Source organism: Rhinolophus sinicus, chromosome X, assembly GCF_036562045.2.
Source record: "Rhinolophus sinicus isolate RSC01 chromosome X, ASM3656204v1, whole genome shotgun sequence".
Taxonomy (NCBI): Eukaryota; Metazoa; Chordata; class Mammalia; order Chiroptera; family Rhinolophidae; genus Rhinolophus; species Rhinolophus sinicus.
The window spans coordinates 16,603,524-16,624,447 of record NC_133768.1 but is presented as its reverse complement, the minus strand read 5'-3'; the positions used below and the strand labels follow the sequence as shown (position 1 = coordinate 16,624,447).

The window sequence follows — 20,924 nt, the reverse complement described above, 5'->3', positions numbered from 1 at the left end:
CATTTGCCTGAAAAGACCGTTTGTCTTTCATTTTGTCCACAGATGTTCTGTTCAAACTCTATACCCCCCTCTTCTGGATGAGGAAGTGTGGGGGAGGGTAATTTGGGTCATTCTTATCCTGAAACTTTCAGAAGCACTTATTTTAATTGTGGAAGAAAATGACAGTTTCTGTGTTACATTTTGAAAGCTCAGCTACTATTAAATTCTTCTCAAGTTGCAAATTGCCACACTTATGGAAAAATTTGCAATCAAAATACTCTCTTGCTGTAATATAGCAACTTCCTCTTACTGTAATTTTCTGCAAAAGTTCAAAGATTTCTTTAGTGACTAGTCAAACCAATAGCTTATTTCTTATACATAAGAAAAGATAGTGCTTAGCGATTTGAAACACTTGGGATAAATAAATACTGACACATATTTAGTTTTTAATCAACAAATAAAAAGCCTTTGAGATTTAAATATTTCACCAAAAACAGTATTTCCCTTAGTTTCTAATTATTGTATACCAGCAAAAAAAGTCTAAATATGAGCAAGTAGGGTAAGATGCTAATATTAAATCAAGAAATCTTCCATTTACAAGAACTAATAGCGTAGAACTGAACAAGTTTGCTGCTGGTGGCAATCTTGCCCATTCTGTTGCATGAGAAAGAAACTGAGCTGAGCGCAGTGAGGATGAGGCACTGCGTTTACACTGGCTCTTTCAGTATAGTGGGGTAAGGTTGCTCTGGATTCTGTCAGTAAAGTTAACCTGACTTTATGTTAACTGAAAATGGCTCCATACACATTCAAAATAAGCATGTGTTTAAAAACAATATGCATGCTAATAAATTAGCAGTCAAATAATAACAAAAAGGGAGGAAATGGGGGGAATTTAGACAAAGTCAGTCAAACTCATCAATTTGGGCAGAGTCAATGTTTCATCAAAAGAATGTCATGTATATCAGATTCTGAAGGAGGGAGATGACTGAATCTTATCCAGGATCCCATCAGGTGATTCCCCTTTTCCACTGGTTTAGTAAAGTAGGAAGAAGAGGAGTGATTAGTGGTGAGCAATTGGAAAGAATAACAAGAATCACCATCCTTGGGAAACAGGAACTATCGTTCTTAGATCATAATAATTATCATTTACTGAGGGCTTATGTGTCAGGCACAGGATTTTATGAGGTATGATCAAACAATATGGTGAATAAATAAATTAAAAAATATTTATTACAGTAAAAGACACATTGCCATTAATCCCCCTCAAAATACTCCCCCTTGCTTCGAATACACTTATCCCATCGTTCTTGCCACTTGCAGAAGCAGTTCCGGAAGTCCTCTTTCATCAGTGTCTTTAGTTGCGCTGTCAAAGCTGCCTCGATGGTGAATCATTTTGACTTTAGAGAAGAGCCAGAAGTTGCACGGTGCTACGTCTGGTGAATAAGGTGGATGAGGACACACTGTCATGTTTTTATTTGACAGAAATTGCAGTACCAGAAGCGATGTGTGACACGGAGCGTTGTCATGATGGAGGATGATTTACGGCAAACTTTAAAACACACCTTCTCTCAACCGTAGCTCACACCTGACTGACTGCACCAAACAAGTTGAAACTTGTCACACACTGTTACTAAGGTTTGACACGCTGCTTCCCGTATTGAAGATCCCTGCCTTTCCATTGGATAGAACTCGGCAGCAGCATTCACCATATTTTGTGATCACAATGGAAAGGCTCCATGTCACACATCACTTCTGGTACGGCAATTTCTGTCAAATAAAAACATTATGGTGTGTCCTCATCCACCTTATTCACCGGATCTGGCACTATGTGACTTCTGGATCTTCTCCAAAGTCAAAATGACCATGAAAGGAAAACGTTTTGAATTGATTCAGGACATCAACGCACCATGACAGTGCAACTAAAGACACTCATGAAAGAGGACTTCCAGAACTGCTTCAGAAAGTGGCAAGAGTGATGTGATAAGTTGAAAATGAGGGGGATTAATGACAATGTGTCTTTTAGTGTAATACATTTTTAAAATTTAAACATTCACTGTATTTTTTGATCATATCTTGTATATCAGTTATCAATCTTAATCCCTACAACAAATCTTTAAAATGGTTATCATTAACTCCATTTTAAAGGAGAGAAAAACTGAGACACGGAATGGATAAACAACTTGCTCAGGACCACACAGGTAGTGGCAGGAGAGTCAAAATTCAAACCCAGGTCTGTCAATCCCAAAACTTGTTCTTCTGACCACTCTGTACAATACTGCCTCTCAAGGAAGTATTCTATAGTCATACTAACAATGTGAGTGAAAAGAAAAACTGCTTCTGACACATAAGACATTTATCCATTTATGAAAACTTCCCATGATATGTGATGTAAGTACGTTGCTATGTGGAAAGAAAGGATTCTACAGAACAGAAAGATATTAAACACTTTTGTGTTAATGGAGATAATCTGAACCAGTAACACATATGAACCTCCAATTTTCATGCTTTTTTTCAATTTTATTTTAACTAGAAAGTTATATTGATCTGTGGGTTAAAAAAAGATTTGCAGGTTTTTTTGCAACTATTAATCATAGTATTTTCATGAAAGGAAGGCTCATGTTAACATTTGAATTTTGCAAATGAGATAGAAACTAAGGTCCAGAAAGGTAATAAGGCTCAGCCAAGATAGACAAGGATGGGACTGCAATCACATTTTATTCCAAACCTATTAACAGTATTAATTGAACCCAGTGTAATTTAAAAACCGTATGTCAATACTGATGAGGAAATCAGTGAGCCAAATAAGGCAAGCCTGCCTCGCCACTAATTCTTTACACAGGAGAAATCCCTCAGAGCTGATTCATCGTGTTATGCAATTTTTCACCTGATACACTGCTGATTATTATACAATGCCTTAAAATCATTTGGTTCACTTTCTCAAGATGTGGTTTTTAACTACTGCATTAGTTTCTACAAAGGCAGAAGAAACCATCTGCTTAGCTTACCACTTTATACTCAGATACTAGCATAGGACCTGACATATAAGAATCTGTTGAAAGCCTGAATCAAATATTTACTGGACCTAGAGAATATTATGTTAAGTGAAATAAGTCAGATGGAGAAAGACAAATACCATATGAGCTCACTTATACGTGGAATCTAAAGAACAGAATAAATGAACAAACTAAACAGAAACAGACTCAGAGAGAGAGAGAGAAAAAACTAGGTGGGAGGAGGGTGAGGATGGGGGAGAAGATAAAGGGAGTAGAAAGTACAAATTAGTAGTCACAATATAGCCACGGGGATATGAAAGACAGTTAGGGGACTATAATCAATAATGTAAAGATTTTGTAGGGTATCTGATGGAAACTTGTGTTATTAGGGAGACCACTTCATGGAGGGTGTAGATGCCTGACCACTGCGCTGTACACCTGAAGCTGAAGCTGAATAATATTGAATGTCAGCTATAAATATATATATGGTCACAGGATGTGGAGTACAGCATAGGGAATAGAGTCAAGGGAATTGTAACAGCTAGATACGATGTCAGAGGGGTAGTAGATTGGGAGAGGGGGGGTTATCACTTTGTGAGGGGGTGTAAACATCTAACTAGTACATTGTTATGTACACCTGAAACTAATTTAAAAAAAGTTACTGCCCATGTATGTATGCAGGACACTGAGGCTATTAGTGCATCCTGTCCACTATTCCTTCAAAACAGGTCCCGAATCCAACCCCTTTTCACCACTTCCACTTCAGCACCCAGGGCTAAGCCACTACCATCTCTCACTTGAATTGAGCAGACCCTATCTTGTCTCCCTGCTTCCACACGTACCCCTAACCCCTCCAGTCTATCTTCAGTACACCAGCTAGTGTGATATACTCCAAATGCTTATGTTTCAGCAAGAATGGAATGCACAGTACCAGTGGAGCAACACTGCTAGGAATCAGGAGACGTGACTTTTAGTTCTCTATATTCCAGTCCAGATTCCAGCTCCATGACTGTAGTCAAGTCACTGAACTACTCATTTTGACCTCAATATCCTCGTTGGCAAGATCAGGGATTTGGACAAGATGCTCTCAGAATATCTCATAGAGCACTAACTGTACATGATCCTGACTTAAAAGTGAAGGGAAAAATGCCTAGTCACCAATGTACATCCAATTATTGATGTTTTAGGAATTATGTATACCCATAATCAGTGTCAGTCTTCTTTTTTTTTTTTTTAAATCAGTGTCTTAACACTTGAGGCTCAATTATTTATTGAAAGACACTTAGTTTATGTTTAAGCTCCATCATACACGGAAATAACTTACCACCAGCCATATTAGATACAGCTATTTTGGGGTGCTTGATTAATGTGTACAATTAACATAGATTTTGCAGATGAGACAGAAGTAGAAAGTTCGAATAGGTGAAAAGCAGAACTAGGTGAAGGGAAAAATGCCTGACGTTTGCTGCAGTTTCTGCTCCTGATACTTCTGTTGGACAAATTGTCGACATCTGGGTGTCAGAGAAATCAGGGTAGGCTTGCGAATCTTTTGTGACAAAGAAACATTTATGACCAGAAAAAATTGAGAGAACCAGATTTACCTCCTTAAGGTTACTTGATGACAAGGAAATAAATTATACGTAAAAGAAAATAGAGAAGTAAATAATATAAAAAGAATCACCTCTAATGAAGGCAGGAAACCTAAGAATCTCAAATGAAGTCACTGTATATAGCATGATAATTTTCTCTGCAATGATATGACTGAATCATAATTATTAAAATTTTTTTTTCTGGCTATTGACTTAATAGCTTTATTTAATGGAAAATGAAACTAAACAGTTTTCTTGTGTTACTTTTATTTTTAGGTTTGCTGCTCTGATATATTGTATATATTTTCTCATCATGGAATTCTTGCCATGTTAGTATAATTCGTTTCAAGAATGCTAGCTTTTACCTAAATACTTTTATGGCTAATCTCTTATTCTGAGATTTTTGCTATTGTGGAATAGATAGGCTCTTACAGGATAGACAAGTGGTTGTAGACAACCACTTCAAATGTTTCTACATCTGCTAGCTTTGTTGCAATATTCTTGATCTGGAGATATTTTTTTTCTTAACAGAAAATCTCTCAAAGAGAATACTGGATAAAAATAAAAGTTAAGTTTAGAAGGTTTTAAAAGTCACTATATGCAATTCATTTTATAGTAAAATAATTGAGAGATAAATCATACTCTTCCTTCTCTTCCATACTGAACCATCTAGTAGGACATAATTTTAAGACTAAAAAAGCAAACTTGGTTTTATCTAACAAAAGGAAAAAAAGAACTTGATGAAAAGATTTTTTTTTAAAAAAATTCCGTGTTTGCAGCAGAAATCAAATCATCATTATGCTGTCAATTTAGATGGCATTTTTCATAGTCTTCTCTGCAGTGTTTTGCTCATCTTGTAAACGAGACAACTGAGTAAGAGAAAGCCATTTATGCAAGCTAAGATGTGAACAATAAGATTTCTGCAGAGCCTGACGTTTGCTGCCACTTCTCCAGAATTGTTTGCCTCAAATGCACCTAGATGAGGTTTGGCTTGTTCTCAGCCCACTGGTGAGGACATTTTTGGTAGTATGGTTGAAGGAAGGATGCTAAGAATATTTGTGCACTACTGCAGTGCCAGACACTGCACTAGGTACTTTATATACATTGTCGTCACAGGAAGTCAAAGCTTTTATCCAATTATAAAAATACATATGGGGGACACAAAGGGGTAGGGAATACACTATCTTAAAAAATATTTTTACAGCAAACAAGCAGGTGGATTTCATATGGCTGTTTCTTGTAGCAGCCGTCTGATAAAAACTGAGGACATGATGCTAAGATGCAACTAAGAGAAGGAGATTACAATTGGCTTACGTAACATGGTCTAGGGATATACCCTCAGGCACTCTTCAAACAGAGTATACAAAGAAACTCTTTAAAGAACTGTCTAATGTGTTTTATTAAGTAGAAACCTCTTAAATAAATTAGACATTTTATCCTAATTATTACTTATATTAGTCGATCTCTTGAGTGAAGATAAAGAGAATTTCAAGTTATGTTTTCCAACATATGCTTTCGGAAATTAAATAAGTAGGCTGTAGAGGTGGGCGGCACCTTGAGTCCACTCCAGATGTATAATTTGGAATTTTTCACTTTACCACTGATCTTCATACAGACGGTCACTACAGAATTTTCAAAGCAGGTTTTACCTGGCACCATGCTTCCCCCAAAATAAGACCTAACCGGAAAATAAGCCCTACCATGATTTTTCAGGAGGACATCCTTTGAACATAAGCCCTAATGCGTCTTTTGGAGCAAACCTTAATATAAGACCTGGTCTTATTTTCGGGGAAACATGGTAGGTATCTGTAGTGCCCACAAAAAAGAAAACTTCCAGGTGGTTTCCTACTGTGTTGACTTAGCAAAGCTGGAACTATGTGTCTCAGAATTCCCTTCCCTATATGGTTCTAGTTAGGGTTGGCCACAACAGAACTTTGTGAATTTTGGCGAATACAAGTGAAACAGCAGCCCTTAGGCTGTGAAGGTCAGTGTAGGTGTCAGTCACTGCTGCACTCACACACTTTGTCACCTTTCTGCTGGCTCATCTTGTTGGGACGGGTCAGCAGGCAGGCCTGCAACTCCTTTAGGTCTTCTAAGTATTGGACTGGGAGCCTGTGAATCGTCATGGCGGAGGGCTCCAGCTTTGTTCTTGGAGGCAGGGTTCCAGTTTATGCTCATAGGTTCTAGTTTATCTTGCTCTCCCTGGCTTTATATCCAGATTTTCTTCATGACCCCTGGCTCTGCTGAGGCGTCTTCCCTAGTTCCTCAATTGAATAAGATCTAGTCCTTTATTCCATGTCACTTAGCGCTTCTGCTTCCTTGATTGAACCCTAATCAATACACTCATTAATACCAAAAGATGATATGTGTTTCAATCTTAGAAGGTGTCCTGCTTTGCTCACCAGGAAGTAAATTCCCTTCCATGTAAATAAATTAATTTCGTTTCTACATGGTGTTAAGAGTAGTTGCTGTGTGCCCAGCACAGTGGAAAAAACTTTATACACAATGTATGATTTAATTCTGAAATAGCTAGGTGAGGTATTATTATCCTCTTTTTACTGATGAGAAACTGAGGTTCAGAAATGTGTCTGGGTTCATACAGTTGACTTAAAGTTCATGTTCTTTAACTACAACATTATTCTTGGCCGTTTAGAGAAGAGTCTTAAAAAAGACAACTCTCCTCTTTAATGTAATGTTTTTAAGGTAATGTCTTACCTGGATGTGGTTAGATACAATAACCATTGGTGGTCCTGAGACCACCCTAAATTTATGATAATAAAAGAATATATGAGAAGATAACTTACTCTGTTTCATATGGCAGGAAATTTTGCATCTAGTTAATCTAAAATCATTTGCATATAAAGAATAGGGATTGAAACACTGATCTATTTCTCAACATTCCATATTGTTTTGGGTTCAAGACTATTAGGATCCTGGTCTTGGCTTAACCTGACTCTTGTAGAAATGTTAAGAGACAGATTTAGCAATAGCATTTAGAATTGAGACTCCAGGTTGAGCTCATGCACTTTGGCCATTGCCAGTTGCTGTCTGAGCCAAAAGCCAATGAAGAGTCTATGAAAGCTGCAAACAATTTAACATTGTTCTTGGAAAAGTTATCTTCAAGAAACTAGAATGTAACAGTAGTCAATAATTGTGTCTTAAACTTCATTCTCACATAAGATCTGGGCCAAGAGACCCAGACATATAGTTTATTAAGAGGAAATCTTTGGATGAAATTTAGGTACATACAACAAATCAGTAGGCTTATAGTTTTGTGAAATTAGAAGTTACTGTCAAGGGGGTAATATATTTTAGGAGTTTGAGTTAAGAAGATAATTTGATATAGGTTATGGTCCTTCAATGAGAAGAGGTTTTAAAGAATTCTAGGGGTAAAATAATATTACCTGGAGTTTTATTAAACTGGTGGTGCTTCATTAAATGTGAGGTAATATGGGTAGGGTGATTATGGGAGCAAAAAAGGCCTGTTGCCAACAAAATCTGAGGAAGTTTTCTGAGGCTATAAAGCTGGGAGACACAGGTCGACAACATGATAAAGAATGGGGCTTCTTTAACCTCTCTAATGCAGGTATGTCCCCAAATAGTTCATAATTACTGACCTTAGCAACCAAACCAAGGGCCTCTCATTAGAACTTATGTTTTATTTTCTCAAAGGCATCAAGGAATTTGTAATAAGGTTTAAATTTAATAAATTTCAACTTAATAAATTCCTAATTCAATTCTTCTGTGTCCTGTTTTGTATGATGTCTCACTAATTAAGCCAGATTTTGTGTTTTGCTTCCTGGCAGCCATTATCTAACCAGGAACTAACAGAATGAGACCCACATTTGTTCAAACATGAAACCAAAAGGACTGGCTTCAGTTTAGCAATAATCTGTTATACAATGTGAGCAAAACTCTCTCCCATCTTAGTGAATCTTTTTATTTTGTTTGTATAATGTTTAATTTATTAAACTTAAAAAATTTATGAAACAAAAGGTTTTCAAACATTGAAACAATATTTTCACAAAAATTGTTAATTTAATCAGTCTTTTAGGCATTCCATTAAGTCACAAGTCCTGTACATCAAATCTTTTATAAGCTGCCAACACTTTAAAAGCACCACAGAGCAAAATAATAAAAGACAAATGGATTACTTGTGCACCCAACCAATACAAAAGCATTGGTGCTATAAGTTTGGTTCTTTTTTCAGTATTTCTATACTTATTTTTTGTAAGTCTTTTGAGGATTAAATTCCTTTAATTGTTACAGGAATATTCAGATCACCTACTTGATCTTGAGAGAGTTTTGGTAGTTGTCAGGTTTTGAGGAACTGGTCCATTATCTAAACTGTTAAACTTATGTGCAGAGTTGCTTGCGGTATTTCCTTACTATTCTTTTAACATCTATGGAGTTTGTAGTGATAACTCCTCTTTTATTCCTGATATTGGTAATTTAAGTCTTCTTTTTTCCCTTTGTCAGTCTTGCTAGGGGTTTGTTAATTTCTTTTCTTTTTTTTCCACAAAACCCACAGGTTTTTGATTGATTTTTCTCTATTGTTTTTCTGTTTTCAAATTTCATTGATTTCTGCTCTTTATTGTGTTCCTTCTGCTTGCTGATTTTTTTGTTGCTCTTTTTCTAATTTCTTCAGGTTGGAGTTTAGATTATTGATTTGACATCTTTCTCCTTTTCTGATATAAGCATTTAGTGCTATAAATTTTCCCCTAAGTATATGTTGCGTTTTTATCTTTATTCAATTCAATTTTCCTTGAGACTTCCTCTTTGGATTATTTAGAAGTGTGTTCTATCATTTCTAAGTGGTTGGAGACTTACTTATTATTTGTTATTGATTTCTAATTTGAGTCCATTACAATTAGGGAGCATTTTTTGTATGATTTTAGTTATTTTAAAATTAAGGTTTATCTTCTAACCCAAGATATGGTCTATCCTGATGAATGTCCCATGCACACTTGAAAAGAATGTATTCTGCTATTGTTGGGAGTCAGTGAGATGCTGTTGGTAGGTAGTTGGGTAGTCATACAGTACTTCCATATTCTTGCTGAGTTTTTGTTTAGTGGCTCTATCAGTTACTGAGAGAGGGACGCTGAAGTCTCCAACTATAATTATAGATCTGTCAATTTCTCCTTTTAGTTCTTTTGGACTTTGCTTCTAGTATTTAACATCTTTGTTGTTTGGTGCATATATATTTAAGATTATCATGTCTTCTCAGTGAATGGACCCTTTTTACACCTGTTGGGGTCAAGAAGGAGCATGATCTTTTCCAATGGTTTTCACCTTGAGACCAGGCAGGTATTGTTAAGAGGTTATGTCCTTCCCCTGATCCTTTGGCTAAAGAGAGCAGGCTTTTACTGGAGCTCTATTTTGTTTGTGCGTGTTGATGTTTTAAGGTTGCAGGCTTCTCCAGCAAGAAAAAAAAAATCCAGGAAACTCACTGCTAGGTTGTTCTTCAGATCTGAAGGTCCCTAGCCTGCCTGCCTTGTTTTGTCTACCTTTCAGGGTCTTCTGGTAGATGACTTATATATTGTGTCCAGTTTTTATTTTTATTTTTTGGTTGTTGTTATTGTGATTAGAAGGTAAAGAAAATACAATGTGTGCTCCACCTTGTCTGGAACTGAAAGTTTATATTTGTGAATCTTTAAACCCACAAAAAGGATTTCTATTTTTCCCTGTTTTTTTTTTTTTTTTTTTTTTTTTTTTTTTTTTTCAGGAAGGCACAGCTCACAGTGGCCCATGTGGGGATTGGTCCGGCACCCTTGGTGTTATCAGCACCATGCTCTAACCAACTGAGCTAACTGCCCCCCCCCAAGAGTATTTCTATTTTTAACCCTCTAGTCTAGCCAGTTCAATTATAAGTACACCACTTGGTGGTAAATGCAAAAATGGGAGGGAGGGGCAGTGCTGACAGTTGATTTGTTAAACAAACAAACAAAAAACCTTCATAAGTATGGAAGCAAAAATAACTATTAGTTTAAAGGGATCATGAAACACAAACAGAAGTGAATTTTCTTCCTAGACTTGTTCATGGACTAGCATTCCATAAACTATTTCAAATTTATAGAGAAGCTAAGATTTCTTCTTTTTTAAAACCACCTATCTATATCTAAGGTAATGGGTCTCAACAGTTCTTAACTGTCTCTAAAGACAGACCCATAGACCCCGTGGTTCATTTGTCCACACTTTTCAATAGAAACGTAACTAGGTGATACCAACAGAAAATGACTGTGTAAGTACTGTCGGGCATAGATGATTCATAGCATCATTTTTAGAAAATTGTGGGTAACATGAATCACAAGGTACTGTAAGGTAAAGCAGGGAAACTAAAACAAATTAAATCAATAGTAATGAAATCTAATGATAACTTATAATGGACAAAAACCAGCAACTGAAAACTACAGGTAATTAAAAAAAATCCTGATGATGTATTAATATAGCATTCCTCCCAAAAACCATGTGAACCCAAACCACCTATACTTGAGCTTGTGCCACAGCAGCACAACTGCATGCTTGGTTGCATGGATACCAGACTTGTTGGAAAAAATAGTGGATTAGAATATTCAGTAAATTCTACTAATGCGTTATTTTATGATTATTCCATTTGTAACCTTTTAAATCATTTAGTAGGTTATTATAAAGCATTATCTAGTCACAAGGGGAAATGAAAGGCTGTGAAATTATGTGTCATTTGCCTATAAGAATCAAAGAAAGGACTGCCATTTGTGCATCAGGCCTCAGCCACCAGGAGCCGGTTGTGGAAGACAGCCCATACTTTGAGAATCACTCTCTAGTGAAGTGGCCCAATGGGAAACACTTTTCACAGTCTAGGCTGTTCCTATGTAGGGCTTTGCCAGTGCTACTACGAATTTGGCATCTAGAAATAATCAAGTCATCCATAGGAATCAGAGAATACATACATACAAATACGATTTCAATAATATTTAGAATGGATGTCTAACATGTCTGCATGCATGCTGGTGAGGAGAAACATCATGTCACACTGTCCTATGGCTGTCGTCTAGGTGAATAAAGTCAAAATTTGAAGAAAGTGGTTGTTACAGACAACTGTTAGCTCAGAAATGGCTTTTTAGCCACTAAAATTAACTGCTCTTACTTTAGTTACATTGATGTTGAAACAATGCATCTAAGTCAGGTAGCTAACTATTAGACAAACCAACCTTTACAACTGCAGACAAATTTAACTATGTTTACATGCCGACAATATAGCATATTTTCACCTTTGTGATAATAATAGCTCTGTCTTCTCTATAGATGGTAAAATCCTTAGGAGCAGAAATGCCTTTATTCATCTAAAGATGTAAATTTTGGAACCAGACTGCTTGGACTCATATTTCAAGTCTGCTACTTTCTAGCTATGACCATGAGCAAGTTGTAAACGCTATGTTTCAGTTCTGCAAAATAGATATAACAGAAAACTCACAAGGTCAATTTGAAGATTCAGTGAGATAATGTATATAAATTCTTAGCATAGAAACTTAGTAAGCAATGGGTAAAAGTTAGCTATTATTATTCACAGTGGTGATATTATTAGTTTATATAGATTCCACAGCACTTAGATTGGGCTTTACACAGGATTGTTGTTGAGTTTCTGATGAATTACGTTATTTTTTGAAGGGCAATACAGTATTCCCACTAGGAGGCAGACTGCTAATGTTCAAATCCTGGCTCTATCACCTACTACTTACTTAATCCATGTGCCTCAGTGTCGTGTCCTAACCTGTAAAATGGAGATTATGCCAGCACCTTTCTCATAGGGTGGTTACGAGGATTAACGAGTTAAAATTTAAGTTACTTAGAATAGTGTCTGTTTATTTACTTGTTAAATTTAACAAAATAAAACGTCTTTTAACAGCTCTCCACCTCCTTCCCCCAGGAACTCCACCAAAAATCCCTTCAGAAATTGATGAAAATGGCTAAAGTACTTATCAGAAGTAAAACAACAACTGCATGTTTGCAGTTATATCCTAAATAACTAAGTCAAACCACACAAATGTTGAAATGTTATGAAAGGAACTATCCAAATTTTTGAACACCTACTCAAAATCTGTTTTAAATGAGCCATCTAAAATCACATTATTCAGTTTATGAAAGTTTACCTGCATGCTGCCTAGATTCCTAATCAAATTTTACTTGTTCTGGCATCTCAGTATACAGATTAAAAAAAAAAAAAATATATATATATATACACATATATATATATATATATATATATATATATATATATATATATATATACATATATATATATAATTTTATAAATTTAGTTTAGCAGCTTTAGTTTGATAGCATTATGTATATCATAATGAAAACAAAGTCCTGAATCTATCCATCCTTTATCTAAAGGTGTTTACCATGACATTTGAAACAGACACACACACACACACGCACACACACACACACGCACACACACACACACTGCTGTCTGCCTTTCCTTCATGTGCTCTCAGGTCAGAAGAGGGCTTTGGTAGCTAACAACTCCCACATTTTCAGACAGAGAATCAGTGAGTGAAAAATACCATAACATGCTTGGCTGACAGGCATACTACGACCTCCGTAATGACATGGCAGTGATAGAAGAAAGCAGAAAGTAGCTGGAGTTGAAGCTCTGCACTGGAGTGGAGCAGCTGGGGCAGGGGCTGACGGGAAGCTAATCCTGTTGCACTGGTGGTGTGTGTGGAGCAGAGGAGTCTTGTAAATCACCCTGATCAGAGGTGCAAACTGGGACCTGCTTTGATAGGGAGCCCAACATGGTGAGTATAAATTACTAGGTGTTCCCAATACTCTTTTAAATGGGTGGATGGCCAGAGACAGGTTCCACATGGTCTGTGGTCTGTAACAGTAAAACAGCCAGATGCTCCTTGGAAGAGGGGCCAATGGATCCACTCAGAGTGAAATGGAGTATTAATCAATTAAACAAAGTAGAATTTCGTCATATGGATTAGACAAATGCAACAGAAGACATTCAGAGCCCTAGGACTGTCCTCAGGCATATGGGACAATGAGTATATGGTAATAAGTTCCTGGCAATTCCCACTACTGATACACTCCCAGCTGAAGTCCTGCTTGTGCTGGTCAGGGCTGCCCTGGGACATGGAGGTGGCTCTGTTTGCAGGCTGAGGACATCAACTGAGAGATACTGAAAATGACACTGAAGTTCCTGTCACATTCATTCACTCGGTCATTCACTTATTTATCACATTCTTATTGAGTGCTTATAAGGTACTGTTCCTATATTGGGTGTTCAAATACAGTGCTGAACGAAATGGAGACAATCTGTTCGTGTCATGAACATGGACATGGACATGTTCTCCCTAGCATGTTCAGGGGAGAAAGATACTAAGCAGATGACCACATAAATACATGTATAATTACAAATCATAAGAAAGGTTTTGAAGCAAATACACAAGGTGTTAAGACCGTAACAGGAGAAACTGATTTAGTTTATGGGGTAGTGGTCAGGGAAAGTCTCTGCCCTTTCAGGTTTAAATAGGAGTCAGCCAGGGTGAATGAAGGAGTAAAAGCATTCTCAGTAGAGGGAACAGCATGTCCAAACGGAAAGAGTTGGCAAAGACTGGTGAATGGTCAGGGTAGTTAGGGCACAGTGAATGATTTCATTTTAAATAAGTTTAAGAAAAAATGTATAAACCAGAATGACAAATGTATGCAATTAATAAAATAAAATTGTATATTGTACAATATCACAAACTTCTAAACCTTCTTTATTATTACATAAAAATTTCTGGGCCGGCCCGGTGGCTCAGGCGGTTGGAGCTCCATGCTCCTAACTCCAAAGGCTGCCAGTTCAAGTCCCACATGGGCCAGTGGGCTCTCAACCACAAGGTTGCCAGTTCAATTCCTCGAGTCCCGTAAGGGATGGTGGGCAGCTAAGTCCACCCCATCAACTAAATCAGTTTCTCCTGTTACGGTCTTAACACCTTGTGCATTTGCTTCAAAACCTTTCTTATGAATCATAATTATACATGTATTTATGTGGTCATCTGCTTAGTATCTTTCTCCCCTGAACATGCTAGGGAGAACATGTCCATGTCCATGTTCGTGACAGGAACAGATTGTCTCCACTTCATTCAGCACTGTATTTGAACTCCTTGCAACTAAGATTGAACACGGCACCTTGAGCTGAGCTGCCACTGAGCTTCCGGATGGCTCAGGTGGTTGGAGCGCATCCTCTCAACCACAAGGTTGCCGGTTCGACTCCCGCAGGGATGGTGGGCTGTGCCCCCTGCAACTAGCAACGACAACTGGACCTGGAGCTGAGCTGCACCCTCCACAACTAAGACTGAAAGGACAACAACTTGAAGCTGAACAGCACCCTCCACAACTAAGATTGAAAGGACAACAACTTGACGTGGAAAAAAGTCCTGGAAGTACACACTGTTCCCCAATAAAGTCCTATTCCCCTTCCCCAATAAAAAAGAATTCTTTTTATTTTTTTTAATTTTTTTTATTATTATTTATTTTATTTTATTTTTTTTATTTTTAATTTTATTTTTATTTTATTTTATTAAATTTATTGGAAAGCAGCCCAATAAAAAAGAAAAGGTTTCTGCCCTAATTGCTAAAAGGAATGAGTCAAACACTAAAGCAAAACTGTATTTGTCTTGCTTTGTGTATTTTTATTGGGCTGCTTTCCAAAACGGACCAAGTGGGATTATAATCTAGATCTTCTTGTAAAGAACACCCCCCCACACACATGCTCACACGCACACACTTTCAGTAAATTGTTTAAGGGTATTTAATGTTGATATGATCCTGCTATTAAATTCAACTAAATTTTCTCTAAATTTGAACTGAGACCACATGGAGCCAGTATTACAGCAGAGATAGCAGCCTATGAAACTCAGTACTCAATCTTCATAGTCCTCTTCCACTTATGTACTATTCCATTAAAAATGGCTGAGTTATCCAAAGGAATAACTGGCAAGAATGAAGATTAGTGTTTCATTGTGATGGTGATTAGATTACATATTCATATTGACCTTCTGTTTCAAGAAATTCAACATAAGGAAAAATCCTTTCATTTTTAAATAAGCATGTATAAACAGGTAAAACAATAAAGCAAGAATTCCTGTGAAATACAAGAAGCAACCATTTAAGTGTAGGTCCAGGCAATTTGAAGTATAATACTTTGTAGTCTCAGCAATAGATCACACTGAATACTTGTGCTTTATAGCAGCAACAGCTCTGTATGTTTTTCCGAACTTCATAAAAAATAGTAACACAGAACAAAAGAGAAATCTGGGGACAAATCAATCTTGGTATTAAAAATGTTATTAAAATCAACATATGAGGGTACCTGCTTCTTAAAGTGAATCTTTTTCAAAATTCACACATTGAGTCATTAAAGTACAAAGTCGTTTGTGTATGGAATGCCTACCATGCATGCAGTACCAGGGTAGAGTGTGGAAAGATCGCTGGAGTAGGTGATTTGGGTTCTATTCCTTACTCTTACACTTTTTTTGCAACATAGCTTTTGGTAAATCACTTAACCTTTCTGAGTTTGACTTTTGTCATTTGCAAATACGGTTGTTGTGAGGTTCAAAAGACAAAACAAATATGGACACTCCCTTGATAACTGTGAAAGTAATAAACAAGTGCAAGGTAAGACCTTCAAGGGAACTTACAGTCTAGTAAAAAGAAAACCACTAGAGAATGTTCTTTTTGAATACTGGTTATAGGTATCTAACATTCTCTTTGGGGCTAACAATTCTTTAGCTTCTTTTACAACCAGAGAATAGAGTTCGAAAGCATCCAGCCTTCCAATCAGGGATTAGTGGGTCAGTGGTACATGGGAGGACTTCCCTCATGATTAACAATATTCCTTACTCTGGACTGCCCCTCTGTCAAAAATCAGTTGGGATAAATATTATCTATCTGGCAAATATGATGTTATAGACTCAGGACACATAATAAAAGAAGGAGGCAAAAGTAGATTCTAATTTCTTTCTTGGAATAAAATTGAAGAAGTGAAGTGATTAGACCAGGTTCTTGATATGTATGTATAACTAAATAATGTCCTTCAGAAAGGTGTAACAATTTATACTCCTAGAGAATACTCCCGATATTCCTGATTACCAGATTGACTCACCTTTTACTATCTTCCATGGTTTAATAACTCAAAGTCTGCAAGATTCATCTAATTTCCTTTCTCAAACAGTATATTCTTGTCCGGATGTACATGACAGGATGGCCCAGGCCGAGTGTTTAAATGTGCCTTCAATGGCTTATCATTCCTCTTAGGATCAATCCAAGCTTTAATAGTTTACATGCTCTGGGTAAAGTGGCCTCTTCTTTGCTCTCCAGCCTCATCTCTCACTACCAACTTCCCTCTCGAATAGGCCAGCTGTCTCTTAGGTTTAGATCCTTGTTCGGGCTATTACTTATGACTGGAGCACCAGATTCTAGAGGGAGCTCAGTGTTCATACAGCATTTCTGACTCGTGATAGCAAAAGTGACACTCTTCATACAGCTAAGAGTATTGATTTCAGACTGGCTGCAAATATGTGTGGAAAAAAACCAATAATTTGTCAGTTATTTAGAGGAGCAGGTTTTGATATGGGCACTGCTCTCTTGGAGAGGACGAGGGTTGGGGGTATGTGACTGAGGACAGGGTGGGGGTAGAGAATGACCCCCTAGGAGTGCTAAGCGCACTCCTACTGTGTTTCCCTGAAAATAAGATATAGCCGGACTATCAGCTCTAACGTGTCTTTTGGAGCAAAATTACAGTAAAATAAAACCGGGTCTTATATTAATTTTTGCTCCAAAAGATGCATTAGAGCTGATTGTCCGGCTAGGTCTTATTTTCGGGGAAACATGATACCTCAATCCGAATAAATGAAAATAGTTTTCTACACTCTAGTTTTATGAGAGAGCTATAGAATATTTTAAAAATTTACTCAGAAAAGCAACGCAAGTATAAGTTATTAAACCTTTCAAACCTTGTATACCTAGATTGTGTGCCTTCTACCAACAGTGACAGATTAAAAATTTTTAATACTCTGAGCATTAGCACAGTTTTTCACGTTGCTTAAAAACTTGGAGTCCATGTTTTTCAATGGCTCCTAATCAGAAGCTAGTTACATTGGCACAGCAAACTCCCCTTTAACCAAAGTGGTATAAAATAAGTTCATTTTGTCAATTGAATATTCTGGTTAACAAGATTCTCAGCCTCCACACTGCCATTGTGCTAATTTCTCATCATTTCCTGGCCTGGCCTTAATGATCCTGCCTTTGGCCTCCTAGCTCTTCTTGATTGATGCTCTGCACCAGAAAGATCCAACAACTTTTCATGCAAGTCCCCAGCTCAAAACTGTTCAATAGCTCTTTATCACTGCAGAAAAGAGCCTAAATTCTTAATCATAAAATTCCTAATCTAAGCCCACCAATCTCTCTAGGCCCATCTACTATCCCTTCCTTACAAGCTGTCCCTCAATTTTTAACAAACCAGTAATTCTGAGCCAATTGAATTCCATAGAATATGCCACAGTCTCACACATTTGAGGCGTACCTCCATAGGTCATCCCACAATACTGCTCTTCATCTTTCATTCTTCACCCAAATGCTCCCCATTCTGAAGCCTTTTCTCACTTCCCCACAAGGGAAGGGCCCTCCTTTTCCTATGTTCCTCCAGTACTTCTTGCACCCACCCATTACAAAAGTCAAATTATACTGGGACTCTTGGTGTGTCTTCCTCTCTCTATAGCGCTATGCAATGTTTTCCCCTTTTTACCTCGAGCACCATGCCCCAAGTCAGGTCGACACTCATTTTTAAATGAAATCATGAATATATTAAAAATCTTATCTTTCATGTTGAATTTTATAGCTAACTACTCATGGTGTATTATTTTACTGATGATTAATCTGCTAATTAATTATTTTACTGATGATTAATCAGCTAATTAATTATTATTGTCCATGAGTTCTGTGCATATTAGGTTATTTCATTAAAAATCTAACCTGCTATAACATTTGAACTCATGGGACATATGAACTGAAGAACAAATCAATAAGCTATCGTGCTTTTTTTTTTAAGGGCATAAACTCTAAACTTAAGATCTTTTGTGCAAATCTGGCAGTAGGATAAAGATAATCCGGAATTTACCCCAAAGAATTCTCCCAAGTAAAGCTGTATCACAGAGTCTGAAATTTTACTTACATGGTATAGTGTGGTCTCTGGCACAGGCGTGCCCATGATGTCTTGTCTCAGTGCATCCATTTGCAAACTAGGTAGCAAGGAATAGTGAGTCGGGCTATTACTCTTATCACCCTTCTTTTTAGACTTCTTCCCCGTGTCTTTTTTGCTGTTTCTCTGAAACATGTATTCTTCTTGAGCAATTTTTTCATTGCTCATGTATCGGAGTAGAGAGTTTTCTATATAAAAAGAGATAAATATACCAATATAAGTATGTCAATATTCCAAATTTACCATTCTTTCCTAATGGTGCTATTAGATTTCATTTCAGAAATGTAACTTGATTTGATTTATAAAATATCTACGTAGTGGAAATATAGAGGATCTGAATTATTTGGGATCATAGGGCAATAAGAAATAGACAGCCTATAGATTATATTTCTAAGTTTTATCTCTGGACCAAATATATCAGAATCACCTGAATCATAAGTTCTGGGTGTGTGGCTCATAAAAATTTTAACAAGCTCCCGCAGGGGGATTCTGCTAAAAGTTGGTGACAAACATTGACCTTCGGTAGGCTAGCTATCATCCCTGGAGAAGTTAGAGCCCACATTATGAACCAATAGTCAGGAAACTTAGTTCATAACACCTATGCTTTAATTGATAGTCAGCATTTTGTACTTCATAAGGCTTTTTCCTCAAAGACGTCCCAAAAGAGTGACTCAGGGATGCAATATAAGTGTTTCTCGTTTGATTTTTTTCTTGATTACTTCTATAAAACAAATGAGGTTAGAAACTAAAGTCTGGAATATGAAATGAATACACAGATGTAAAGGAATCTGTCAATGTTCCTGTATTTACCAACATTTTCAGAAATGCCCGCTCCATACAACAAGTGTTAAGAAGACTGATGAAGCAGATATTCATGCTTGCTTATCCCTGTGTGGTCTGTGGATCTGTGTAGTAATGAAATAAATTCTGTATATTGGCTAGAAGTAACAGGCAAATGGGTTAAACATATTGTGAAGGAAGCTTGGTGAGCTTAGGTTTTATGAATTGTTTTTTGCTTTGTTTTGATTTGCTTTATTTTTCATCTACAACTCTATGACTCCTGATTTCAGAAGGTGGAAGTAGCAGCATGATGCACTGGGCCCTCCATATCTACACTTGGTTGAATCCCATTTAGTTGTGAGACTTTCGGTTGCTCTCTTTACTGCTCACCTCAATAGCAGGATAAGCGAACATAAAAACTTACTTTTGGTAGATACTTCAAGTGTAGCCCACCCCCAAAGAAAGAAGATAACCCTGAACAGCAAACAGAAGAGAAAAAAACAAAATAAAACAGTTTTTTTTTCCCCAAATCTGTATGGTTTTCATTAGACTCACTGGCCCAGTTTCTATTAGCTTTTACCCATGTGCTTCAATGCTCATTTTAAGGTTGTATTAATATAAAAGTAGTGAGGTTGCATTGCGGACCAATGGGGACTGATCACAAACTCTTTCTATTCACTGAACTTTTATGCAGTTTCACACTTCTGACCTTGTTTTCCAAATATTAACCTTCAAATATCAATCAGCTATCCATTTTTTTACATTATACTTATCTACCCTGAATCCCTTAGGAGGCATTCAGAGAAGATATCTACTTAGTAATAGATCAAGATAGTCAAATGTTGGTCTGAATTGGTTTGGGTGTACCATAAAGTCAGTGAGAGAATGAAAAGTTTTCCACTGAATACATAATATCCTCTTTAAAGAACATTGAAATTGCTTTTTGTTCCAACAACCCAGCCTACACTGAAATTCTAGAACACTTACCTCTTCTACTATCTCTCTTCATCTTATTTGGATCTTCATAGTCCCCCACCCAATTATATTCCACTGGCATAGATATAGGTCGTAGCTTGCCTAAACACAGAGAACAAAATTCACATCACATTGTTTTTCTTCCCCATGTCCGCTTAAACTTACACTGATTTTTAGCTACATTCTGCAAAACACACTCACTCATATGCAACATTATGGTTGGCATTTATGTAGATGAAAAATATGTGTGTTTTGAGCCAGAAGGTGAAACTGCCTGTGGCAATTGGCCAGGTGATAATTCAAACATAAGGCACTTTTTAATAAATAATAAAGTACAGCCCAGGCTTGCTCTCTTAGGAGCCCCAGACTTTGAGG

At 36.9% G+C, this 20,924-nt stretch overlaps 1 protein-coding gene across 7 annotated transcripts in view; it reads right to left on the bottom strand.

Annotated features, from left to right (window-relative positions):
• CNKSR2 (connector enhancer of kinase suppressor of Ras 2) overlaps positions 1-20,924 on the bottom strand; it is a 284,901-nt gene that overhangs the window by 74,830 nt on the left and 189,147 nt on the right. For 4 of the 7 annotated variants that reach the window (XM_019755412.2, XM_019755415.2, XM_074324052.1 and 1 more), the window contains 2 exons: positions 20,562-20,651; positions 18,768-18,982 (listed from right to left, as the gene is read on the bottom strand). In XM_019755412.2, coding sequence (XP_019610971.1) covers positions 18,768-18,982; positions 20,562-20,651 — 305 coding nt within the window. The remainder of the gene's footprint in view (positions 1-18,767; positions 18,983-20,561; positions 20,652-20,924) is intronic. The other 3 variants (XM_019755413.2, XM_019755416.2, XM_074324054.1) reach the window with 1 other exon arrangement.